Here is a 12,878-nt window from a genome sequence, read left to right on the forward strand (position 1 = left end):
ATACCAGTATGATTTGATTTGTCCCTCAAGGACTACTGAAAATTAAGAACCAATAGCAGTGCATGTTGTGTTAGAAGCAAGACTTATAATTATTAATCCAGCCAATAACTGATTTTTTTTATGATGTATGCATGCAAGTATAAAATGAAAAATATACCTAACTGTAGAATGTAGCAGTCCTATATGGCATATCCTTAGCCCTTGTCAATGCTTAAAAATAAATTAATACATATGCCTTTACTATGTAAAATCAGACAATTGTTAAAAAAAAAAAAAAAAAATCCTTTACTTCCAGAATAGCCTTTTAAAACAATCAAGACAAATTTTGGAATACCATTAGTTTGCACAAAATAACTAATAAAAGATAAATTCAGAAGTCCAGATGTTGGCATGAGGTAAAACCATGTGCATTTATTTAATCTGCATTTTAGAATTAGTAAGCATAAAATTAAATACGTTGACTGTAATAATTCAGTCATACAAGTGCAAGTCTCCAGCTATAACGTATTTTATGGCAGATCATTTAAAAAAATGTACCAGTAAATCATAAAAGAGGGAGCATGTCCATTTAACTTTTATTGAAGTATACAGGAGGTTTTCTTTAGAAATCAAATATGAGCATGAAGATATGGCCGAACGTAAAATCTATCAAATTCAGTGAAAATTTTCTGACTTTAAATAGTAGCTGTAAGAATGACCAATATATATTCTTTGTTACATCCGCCCTCACTCTACAAGTAAAAAAAAAAATAATAAACATTCAGTAAACATTCTTTCCTAAGGTAGTTTCCCTTATATATCAGTGATTTATCCATTTCTCGTATACATAACTTTTTAAACATACCAATCAGTGGTTCTCACAATTGAAAAATAAAAGCACAAAAAAGTTTACACTGTTGTACAGGTAAATAAAAGATCATCTTGAATTAAACTGTATATCCTTAAGGGCATAGTATTGTTTCAATTTCATTACCTATTACATAATTAGCTTCTTACATACAAATATTGACATATTTGGCTTGTGCTTCAAAGCCTCTCTATCTGTAAAGTCCATGTCAATGCCACTCATAATTTGAAATCACTGGAGATGTCTTTACTGCTGCTAGGTTTAACCTGGTCATGCAATATCGTCTCCTCAGAACTTGTTGTGGCACTGCATTTCTCGGTGGAATCATCAGAATCTGGATCCAAGCCTTCAGGGCAGGGGAGTTTTAAAAGCTCTTCACGGAGTTGAGCTGTGTGACGCTGTATGTACAGATATTAAGATACTGATTAAAACATCGTTACTTTTCACAAATCTTCTAAGAGTAATTTTGATGCATATTATCAATCAAATAATATCCAGGAAAAATATATAATAAAACGGGCTCCCACGAGTTGAAAACTCTTTCTGTGGCTGTCAACCAGTTCAGCAACAGTAATGGTTGCAGAAATTCACATACCCCCAGAGTTCTACTGAGGGTGAAGTAAAGGGGACAATGGGACGCCAACCTGCAGCAGCAGGGCGTTTGGGGTCAGGAAGGCAGCAGTGGAAGTGTCCTGGTTTGTCCTCCTGTGCATCACAACTGTGTACTGTCCATGCTCATAGTTGGTGCTGGGCACAGCAGGAAAATTTTGGATAATTAGAACTCACCATCTATAAAAGGGTTATGATAATACACATACTCCAGAGATATATAATATAAACATCGTGGACATTTCTCTAATCTGTTCACCATAAAAAGCAGTGACCATTTTAAAGCTCAGTTGCATTGAAACAACGTCATTCTAGCAACAGAAAAAGTGTTTCCCAGTAATAAAACCACAAATTCTGCTCTTTTCCAAGTAAAAAACAAAAGTTGTTAAGTATTATATATTTTGTTACTGAACACTAAAATTGCATTGGAATGTTAGATGTGCCAGGCCTCTTAAATGTAATGTTATTTGCTTATCAATTTATGATTTTGTCTATGAAAGGAATTTGTTTTCTGGGAAGCTTCCCTTTAAATCTGTATTGCAGATTGGTTATAGTACAATTTTATCATATCCCAAAATACATCCCAAAATAACACCAAACTGCTATAAAAGCCTTATGAAGAAAATTGAACTCTCACACTTGCATGGGGTGGAACAAACTACATAAGAAGGAAATAAATTCCATTTGTAAAATATTTCATAAATGATCAAGAGATGCATTGTGACTGTCAGTTTTACAGTTTATTTTAAAGCTTCAATCATGTTTCAATTTTTTTTTTTTTTAATATTGCTATTTTTGCTTGTTTACTCATACATGCAGGATAGTTTCATTAAAGTGAACTGTTGCTTCATGTTACCGGTCATTATATTAGCATGCCTCACCTTAAGAGCTGCTGCGTGATGAGACATAGTCCTGCCTACCCGTTTGTCACTGCTGTACTGCTGTATATCTGCTATCCACTCCTCACACTGGGCCATGATCTCCACTCTTTTCAAGTAAAAATGTTTGTGTATGACCTGTAAGAAATATACAAGATAAGAAGAAAAAAATTTAATCACTGGCTTCCAACAACCATATGCTTTTAAGAACAGCAAGACTGAATTTTGACCTAAAAACGTCAAGTAGATCAGTGGTTCTCAACCTTTTTGGGCTCAGGACTAATTTGCAAACCTTGATAGCCTATCATGACACAGAGAGACCCAGAAGCCCGCAGACCCAGTCCTCACCCCCAAACCCTCTGCAGGGTTGCAGCAAGGGGGTGGGTGGCCTCAGAACTAAGATTCCAGACATTACAGCTAGGGAACTCCCTAACTGGGGGAAGGGCAGTGAGCTGAGATATTCCCCCGCAAAATACAGCCCCTCCTCCCCCAGTACATGGGGGGCAGAGTAAGGGGTGGGGTGGGATTTGGGGGCAAAGTGGTCTGGGGGGAAAATTTGGGGGTAAAGTGGAGTGGGGCTGGGCAGCAGGATGGGGCATTGAAGAGAGGATGTTGCAAGGCGGAGGATAATTTAAGGGGCCAGTACTTACTAGAGAATCTGACAGCACTATGATTCATTCCCTCTCAGCTCCTGTCCCATAGGGCTGGTTGGGTTTGGCACCCTGCTCTGGGCATCATGACCTCCAGAGTCACTATGGCACTCAGTTTTGGGCTGGCTGGACCAAATCTGTGAGTGGCTTTATAACCTGGTGCATAAGGTCGCAATGCCAAGAGGGGAGGTTAGCCCAGCCAGCCCCAGGACCCTTTTATCTGTTCTGGCTACCCAATTTTGGGTCACAATCCACAGATTGAGAAACCCCATGCAGATGAGAACATTGTCACAGGTATTTTGTGTTATATGGATGAAGATTAAACAAAAACCTAAATACAATACCTTACTGGATGCTAAAATATTGACAGTAAAATGGTAGCCAAATTCCCTGACTGTACAGAAATCCCAGATGTATTTACTACACAAGGCATACATTTACACACAAATATTTATTAATCTGGAAAAGAACAGATATAATACATAGGGCTTTTCATGAGTTTTAAAGCCACTGCCCTCAGAGCAGAATGTGTTTGGTGGAAGGGGGAAGAGCACCAATTATGTCTCTAGTCAGTGCCACTTTCTGCCTGAACAGTAAACAGATAGGCAGAAGAACTTGTATTAGCAAGTGAGTATGGAAGAATGTCAACTGTGCAGTATATTCTTCCCCAGAGCTGGCCATGGACCATCAGCTAGTGTGGAAGGGGGCAAGGCCACAGTTATGTCACCTTGCGGTTACCACCTTTGGTGGTACTAAAACTCCCTGTAATGCTCTTGTGATTTTAGAGTTCAAGCATCAGCATTCAGGCTGCCCCCTACACAGGTGGGAGCCAAAATCTGACCCTATACTTATTTTGGTGTTCATGTACAGTTTTAGAGACCACACAAAAGTAGTCCTAACTTTTACTAATGGTATGAGACTCCTAAGCACTGACTTTGTCAGAGATTTCTAAACCCTAAGTGGGGTCATAGATATGTAAAACTAGAGAACTACTCTGAAATAGTTTCCTAAAGAAGTTTATCAAACACACTATCAATTACTTCAAGGCTGAGTATTTTTGCAGTACAGTAGACGTGGGGCCATATTCTCCGCTGCTTATTTCATCTTTTCCTTATTATTCCTCATGGGGTAAATTAATAAACTCTATCCTGAGAGTTGTTTTTCCTCATTTATAGCAGACACTATGAATAAACAGAGTGTAGAGTACTTAATTCCCGCCCCTACTCTTCCCCGCCCCGCTAATTGTATAGGCAGCAACCTAGTAGTGCCTGTTTTCCTTCTTAGGCTTCAGGTGGAACAGATGCTTATTGTATCCAAAAGGTTTTTGTTTGGTTTGACCAGACTCTAATTTATAGGGATAGCCATACTCCCTCTCAGCTAAGGGGCCAATAAGTCAAATAGATGCTGAAGCTTCTGCACTGAGAAAAACTGTGCCTGACATTTCAGCTATTCAAGAGAAGATTTTAGAAATTCTTTGTCCTTTGGGGACAACCTGAATGTTAGCTTCTTCAGCGATGACAAAGAGGATTGGGAAAGCTGCCAACATCGTCAACATTCATCCCAATGTCCTCTGAGGGATCAAGAAGTTTTTTAGTTTGTATATATAGGATAGGAGAGGGAGAAGGAACCAACCCAGGGTAACTAATGGCTTCAGAGATAAAAAGGCTCAGACTACATCCCTAGTAGTAATTAAGTCAACAGCAGAAGTCTTTGGTTCCAAGACTTTCATTCTGAGAAAGCTGTTTGAGACAGTGTGTGTCATTCACTAAATATTTGTACATTGCCTAAGACAACAGGGCCCAACCTAGTTGAGGCCTCTAAGCACTACTGAAGTATAAATGAAAAAATAAGCTCCCATTCACACTACTTAGCAGGTGTCACAGAACATAGTGTTCTGCTTAAAACAAATCACAGATGGGAAAACTCCATCACAATGGAAGTGGGACACAATGAGGCATCTCCTGTGCCTACTAATTTCTGAGGACTCTCTCAAGGTGGTTCCCCTTGATAATCAAGGCTCTTGACTTCTTTCTGAAACCAGAGCAGGAACCAGGGAATAGATGGTACCTCCCTTTTTCACACACTCAATTCTGCATAGGAAGCAGTCAGATGTGAACTGCTGGTTCTTAGATCTCCTAAGCTTCCTGGATACCTTTGCATCTTAAATCTTACAGACAGAATGGTCTAGTGGTTAAGGATGCTAGCTTGGAATTTGGGACACCCAAGTTCAATTCCCTGCTTCTATCACAAACATCCAGTATGACCTCGGGCAAATCACTTAGTCTCAATGTGTCTCGCTCCTCAGCTGTAAAATGAGGATAAAAGTATGTTCTTACCTTATAGGGGTGTTGTGAGGATAAATACTTTAATGATTGAGATGCTTAAATACTAAAAGTACAGAACCTACTATACACAGATCAGTCCATCCCTTGCCTTGTCTTTGGGTCAGGCAGTTCAAGAAGGGACTGGCACTGACTCAGCTGGAAAGTTTTTCAAAGACTCTTTCATCAGGAAGAACTGGAATTACAATTAGCACTTTCCTGGACTGGAGAGTGAAACTAGCACAAACAGTGCATCTCTCAGCTAAGTGCCCAGGCACTTGCTATGTGGATCAGGAATATCTTATTCTCTGGAGAGAGTACCACTTGAATTTAGTCTGTTGACTAGTATACGCTGGCTAGCAAACATATATATTATGTTGATATTACTACCCGCAATATATATTCCAAGCATTTAAGTAAATAAATAAATAAATAAAATAAATAAAGTATACATATTAAGCATTAATATAGCTGCTATATAGCCCAAATTGGCTTGTACTTTTATTACAACCCTGTTAACTTATGCTAAGTATCCCATAACACCTTGCATTGCTGAAGTAAGCATTTGGCACAAGCAGATAATAAACTTGTCAAAATCAAGATACATTCTTTCTGAGTCTTCGTACAAGCTAGGGAAGTACCTTCACGGACCAGTACCTGGAATGCTAATACCCAAAACAAAGATAAGGAAGGAACAGAACAACAAGTTAGGGAACTGGAACAAACTGATGGGTTGGATTTTAGTGATGTGTAAAGAAATGGGTAACCTGTAAAATCATACCAGCTAAAATGTGCAACTTTGGGGAGCACACCTACTGTGTAAGGTGAATGTAACATCGCTGCACAGGACTCCTCTTCGGAGATTGGTATCATATAGAACGTTTTTTCCTGTACTATTAATAAACCTGACTGACACTGGTTATTTGGTCTCAAGTATAGTTCATAACAAACCAAAGTGTGGTCAAACAATTGCCTATACAGTATCAACAAGTCTTCTTCCCAGACGGAGCCTTTGGATTGGACTAAACCTGACCACGATATGTGAATTCCAAAGCAGGTAACCCAATGCAACACAGAACCTGATGCAACTGACCCCTTGGAACTGGGCTACAGAGTTAGTTATAATTACTAACTAACCAAAATACAATTATAATAAAATCTGAAAAACTAATGCACTGTTTACACTAAAACTATACTTACATGGTTGATAAACTGATGATGGGGGGAAACGACCAAGGGAGTCATTTACTATGGTAAGGAACCTATGGGACTAGGGAAGCAATAGTTTATATACTCCTGCACTCAATGTTGGATTTTGCATGGAAGTATGTAAGGCAGCACCAAGGTTACTCGACAGAGGGATCCAACTTTACATAGGGACACCCAGAAGTGGGGATCTACACAGATAATACTTGGAGAAGAAGAACCAAATCTATTTATCATAGTGTCTTTTAAAGGCATTTTAGTTTAATGAGAAAAACCTAGTGCTAGGCATGTCCTTGCTGTACTGCAAAGGGACAAAAGACATTTTTAGTGTAATATTGAGCTGCTCAATTATTCTACTGATAAATAAATGATTCAGCTTCCATTGCTAGCTCCAAAAATTACAAAATGCCTTAGTCAATGTCACACCTAACATAACAAGTAAAGTGGAAGAGGAGAAAGTCATGAGGGAAAGTCAACAAGTTGTTCAATTTAATTTTGTCAGTAGCAAAATATGTTATTTTATTCTTTTAGTGGCCCTTTGACCACAAAAGCCAGATACTTTCAAGGTAAAACATATCTTTGTACAATGGTAGGATAATAAAATACTAATTTAACTCCAGAAAGCATAAGTACCCAATTTGTCAAAGATAATCTATCTTTAGTGTCAATATTCTTTTCTTAGTCAGTGTGTACTATCAGATGTTTCAGAGAAGTCTTACAATCAGTTGAAGTGTATTAAGCCTGCTGTTGGAAGTGGTAGGAATAATGCATGGTTTTTACAAGTGATAACCAGCAGCTGACATTATGACAAAACTTAGCAATTTCCTTCCTCTTTTACATAAGAAAAAGGCTCAAAGCAGGAAAAAGTAAATGAGCATAAATAATGTGTCATGGGTAAAAGGTCTAGCTGGGAGTTGAACAGAATTTTTTTAAAACCACGTTCAAACTGCTAGAATCACGCATTCCACTTTTCTTAGACGTTAGGGAAGGCATCAATTCTCACAGTTGGGAGTTACCCTTAATTTGATATACACACCTTCACAGTTTAATAGAGGTGTGAAATTGTCCAAGAAAAAATATGACAAATCAGATTTCTTGCTTGGCTGCATAGTTAGCAAGTTTCTTAGTAACATCAAATATAAATGAAAAAAGAGGAAGATCATAGTCTGATGATATCTTCATTAAATTGCTAAATGAAGATTAAATTAAACGAATTGCCACAGGCCATGGACAATGTACATTTTTATGACACTTTTCAGCCAGAAAAAACACTAAATACTTTTACAAACTCATGTATAAACTATATGCAGTAATGGGAATCACTTCACCCATCACTATGGTGCAGCCAGCTCTGGAATGAAAAGCTGATGCTGTTTAACTCATAATAAAACACTTCTTTTCTATGGACTCTGATGATTGGTTGGTCAAACAAACAACTTCACATCTTCCATTAATGTCTGTACTGGTTATTTTACTTCTTCCTTTAATCTGTCATCTATTTCTTCACTTGCCACATCTAGTAACAGACTTATAAGTGTCAATCTGTCTGGAGGAGTATAACCAGGGTGAAATCTTTTCTTTAATACCTCATTTTGCAGTACATTGAAGGCAATATCATTAGCAGAAAATTATCAAGTTCAAGATAGTTGTTTTTACGTCAATTGATCTTTGCCTTTCAAAAACAGACAGTGCTCCTAAACCAAACTAGAGATGTTCAGAGCTGGAAACTGGTTTTCTCTACTTTTTGAAATGAGTACAAATCCTAGGTAGCATTTTAATTAACAGCTCAAGAACATTTATAATTTGCTTTTGAATTATCTGTTTCCATTACTCTAGTCCATTCACTCACTTGTTTCCTGCCCCTTCCTTCCTTTAGGCATCTTGAGTTAGATAAATTAATACACTAATGTTTGGTAATCACTAAACCTTTAGTATGTATTTGCAGTATTGATCAGCAGATTTTGCATGTAATGCAGTTAGAAGAAGAAACACCACATCTGATGCTGTGAAAAGTTAAAAATACAAACTAGCTAAGCTTTAAAGAACCACATTTTATCAGATTTTCCACTCATCTTTCTAGACGTTTCAAGATTCTAGCAAACTCATCTAATAAACAACTCCACCAATGCATCAAATTTCTTGTTGTTTTCTGATAAGTATAGCAAGAACCTTGATATTCCCATCATTTCTCTTTCAACCTTTTTATATAGTTAACGTTTTCATTCAACAAGAAGGAAATCAGTGGGGAAATGTGCTCAACCTCTTAGATGTTGATAACACAAATGCAAGGAGTATGGGGAATAAACAGGAAGAAATTTAAATATTAGTGCGTAAGCTAAATTACGACTTGACTAGTATCAAAGAAACATGGTGGCATAAAGCTTATGACTAGAATATTGGTACAAAGGGATCCTTGTTCAGGAAGGGCAAGCAGGGAAAAAAGGGCAGGCGATGTTGCATTATACATCAGGAATATATACAGTTGTTCTGAGGTCCAAGAGGTGAGAGGCAAGACACTTGAAAGTCTCTGGGTAAAGATAAAGGGGGGAAAACAGAGAAGTGATGTCATGCTAGGAGTCTACCCTAGACCACCAAATCAGGAAGAGGAGGGGAATGAGGCATTTCTAGAACAAATAACAGAAATATCCAAAATGCAAGACCGGATAGTAATGTGGGACTTTAACTACCAAGACTTCTGTGGGAAAAATAATATGGCAAAACACAAAATCTCCAATATGTTCTTGGAATGTATTGGGGACAACTTTTTGTTTCAGAAAGTGAAGGAAGTAACCAGAGGGACAGCCATTTTAGACTTGATTCTGACCAACAGGGAAGAATTGGATGTGAATTTGAAGGTGGAAGACAGTTTGGATGAAAGTCAATTAGGGTGAAAGTGATCATGAAATGATAGATTTCATGATTCTAAGGAAAGGAAGGAGTAAGAGCAGCAGAATAGAGACAATGGACTTCAACAAACTCAGAGAGCTGATAGATTTTCTTCCCATGAGACCTGACCTAAGGCAAATGGAGTTGAGGAGAGGTGGCAGTTTCTCAAGGGGACAATATTAAAGGCACAACTGCAAACCATCCCGATGGGAAGGAAAAATAGGAAGAATAGCAAGAGGCCAATATGGCGCCATCAGGAACTCATTAATGACCTGAAAATCAAAAAGGAATCCTACAAAGAGTGGAAACGTACAAATTGCTAAGAAGGAGTACAAAAGAATAGCACAGGCATGTAGGGACAAAATCAGAAAGGCTAAGGCAGAAAATGCATTACATCTAACAAGGAAATAAATGACAATAAAAAGATGTTCTTTAAATACATTAAGAACAAGAAAAAGATGAAGGAAAGTGTAAGTCTTCTACTTAGCAGGAAAGGAGAGTTAATAACTGATGACATCAAGAAAACTGAGGTGTATAATGCCTATTTTGCTTCAGTCATCACTAAAAAGGTTAATTGTGACCAGATACCAAGCAAGGAAGTGTTTCAAGCACTCAATGTTGGATTTTGCATGGAAGTATGTAAGGCAGCACCAAGGTTACTCGACAGAGGGATCCAACTTTACATAGGCATACCCAGAAGTGGGGATCTACACATATAATACTTGGAGAAGAAGAACAAAATCTATTTATCATAGTGTCTTTTAAAGGCATTTTAGTTTAATGAGAAAAACCTAGTGCTAGGCATGTGCTTTGACAAATTAGAGAACTGGTCTGAAATCAGTAAGATAAAATCAATAAAGGAAGGAAAAAATTAGATGCCCAACTACAAAATGGGGAATAACTGGCTATGTAGTAGAACTGCTGAAAAGGATCTGAGGGTTATAGTGGATCACAGATTGAATACGAGTCAATGATGTGATGCAGTTGCAAAAAAGACTAATATTCTGTGGTGTATTAACAGGATTATATGTAAGACATGGGAGGTAACTCTCCCACTTTGACTGACACTGGTGAGGCCTCAGCTGGAGTACTGTCTCCAATTCTGGGCACCACAAATTAGGAAAGCTGTGGATAAATTGGAAACTCCAGAGGAGAGCAACAAAAATGATAAAAGGTTTAGGAAACCTGACCTCTGCAGTAAGGTAAAAAAAAACTGGGCACATTTACTCATGAGTAAAGACGACTGACTGAGGACCTGATAACAGTCTTTAAATATGTGAAAGGCAAAAGCCAGTGTTTACTTTGATTCATAATACCTACCTCCTTAAAACATGGTGAAGAGTTTCTGATTTGTTCAAGCATAGCCCACTTGACTGTTGCCTGTCGTATATTTCCATCATATTCTCTGGAACTCTGTGTACCACTAGGAGTACCTCTAGATCTTTCATATCCGGGTTCATTAAAATAGGGTTCTGCTACCAGTATGAGGGACTGGACAGACACCAACACCTGTGGAGAGAAGCAGTTAGATAAGTAAATGAAAAATAATTCAGCCCATTACATAGTGACCACCACTTGTTTTTAAAATACATTGTATATTAAAAGATTTGTCTTCATTACAAGAAATATTTCATGACATATTAATTAATGTACGTTGTAAAATATGAATATTTCATACGAGTGGGGAATTGTGGTAAATATCTATTCCATCTGAAACAATTACCATACTTATACTAAAAACCATCATCCACACAACTGTAAACCTAGTCCAAAGAAAAAATAAATTAGAAAACTATAAGAACATAAATATGTAGCTACATATTCCTTCCAGAGCTAAACATTTTTTGAATAAATTGGCCTGGCCCCACGTAGATTTTTAAGCAGTTTGAACGAACGAACAATAGTTTCTTTTATTACATTAAAAACATAACCATTGTTCGTTTGTTCAAACTGCTTAAAAATCCATAATGGAGGTAAAAATTCTAGCTTTCAGGTCCAAGCGTATCACAGATGCAGCACATAGACTTTGAGACTAAAAGCCAAGCACTGTAAGTATAAACTGAATATTTATAAAATGAAACAGAGTCTAAAAGTTACAAAATACACATTAAAATTAAATAGCCGAAGTGCAACAGCTTCACTATTACCAGTCACACCCTGATTCAGGATTTGGTGGTTTTCCTGCAACATCTCCTGATATTGCCAACACTTAAAGCAGCTCTCCCTAAATTAACTTAGCTATTAGTGCCATGGTTAATTACTGCAGAAGAAACTCAGCTCTTCACAGACCAAAAGCAGCTAAAATAAACTTTCAAAGTAGTTAAAAAAACAAAAAACAAAAGTTCTGTCGGAAATACAAACTCAATGTCCAGTAAGCTGACTGCACATTCACTATTTATTTGATTGGGATTTATACACACACACAAGGTATCGAACCATATGCACTAGGTAACCCTCGGAAAAAAAACTCAGAAGTACCTACATGAAACACAACACTCCAACATACCTAATGTGCAGTAGTAACATTCAGTTAGACCCACGGCCAGCAATCAAATAGATATTTAATGCTAAACTCCCTCTCCAAAAATTCACCTTCCTCACAATTCTCTCTTATTTTCAAATGCCTGGATAAATTTTGGCTGAAAAAAATATAAATTTAACAACCAATCACAAATGCAGGATTACTAAGAAAATTTCTGAACACTTTTGGCACAAGAAGCCTACTAAAACAAATGGCTGAAAATTATTACTTTAAAATTTTTATCAGTCTTTCTTAATTTTAATGTGTAAGTGCCTATGAATTGCAACCCTAAATCTTTATTGAGGTACCTAAGTGGCCTAATTTTCAAAGGTGCTGAGTGCTTGCCAATCCCACTGAAGTCAATATTAGCTGCAGGAACTCAGCACCTCTGAAAATTAGACATCTATTTAGGTGTTCTAATATGGATTTAGGTGCTTAACTCTAGGCATGCAAGTTTGAAACTTCTGATCAGTATCTAGTGCAAATTATAACCGTACGTCTAAGTAAATGGAAGTGAGTTAGGGCTAGTCTACACTGGCAACGCTAAAGAGCTGCTGTGGCAGCGCTTTAACGTGCCTTGCGTGGTCGCGGTGCAGTGCTGGGAGAGCTCTCCCAGCGCTCTAAAAAAAACCCACCTCAATGAGTGGTGTGGCTCCCAGCGCTGGGGCACTGTTTAAACTGGTGCTTTATGGCGCTGCAACTTGCTGCGCTCAGGGGGTGTTTTTCACACCCCTGAGCGAGAAAGTTGCAGCGCTGTTAATTTCCAGTGTAGACAAGCCCTTAGTTTCAGTGGAATTCCCTATGTAGCTTACTACCACAAAACACTATACTCTATTTGACATGGAAAAAAAAGCTTTGAAATTTAGGTGCAGAGAAACCATTTAAAAGAATAAGTAGATGTCTGATCATTCTCTTTTTAAAAGAAAAAAGTATTATTTCAAAGTTTTTAGATCTACTGAT

General features: G+C 37.6%; 1 protein-coding gene across 1 annotated transcript in view; it reads right to left on the bottom strand.

Moving 5' to 3' along the window:
- Positions 1-353: 353 nt before the first annotated feature.
- Positions 354-12,878, bottom strand: part of BIRC6 (baculoviral IAP repeat containing 6) — a 330,062-nt gene continuing 317,537 nt past the window's right edge. Inside the window, 3 exon segments of the mRNA XM_024194786.2 lie at positions 354-1,245; positions 2,338-2,472; positions 10,718-10,906. Of these exon segments, the coding sequence (XP_024050554.2) occupies positions 1,066-1,245; positions 2,338-2,472; positions 10,718-10,906 (504 nt within the window). The 3' untranslated portion in view covers positions 354-1,065.

The sequence above is a fragment of the Terrapene carolina genome, unplaced genomic scaffold, assembly GCF_002925995.2.
Source record: "Terrapene carolina triunguis isolate 2854851 unplaced genomic scaffold, T_m_triunguis-2.0 Scaffold85, whole genome shotgun sequence".
Classification (NCBI taxonomy): Eukaryota; Metazoa; Chordata; order Testudines; family Emydidae; genus Terrapene; species Terrapene triunguis.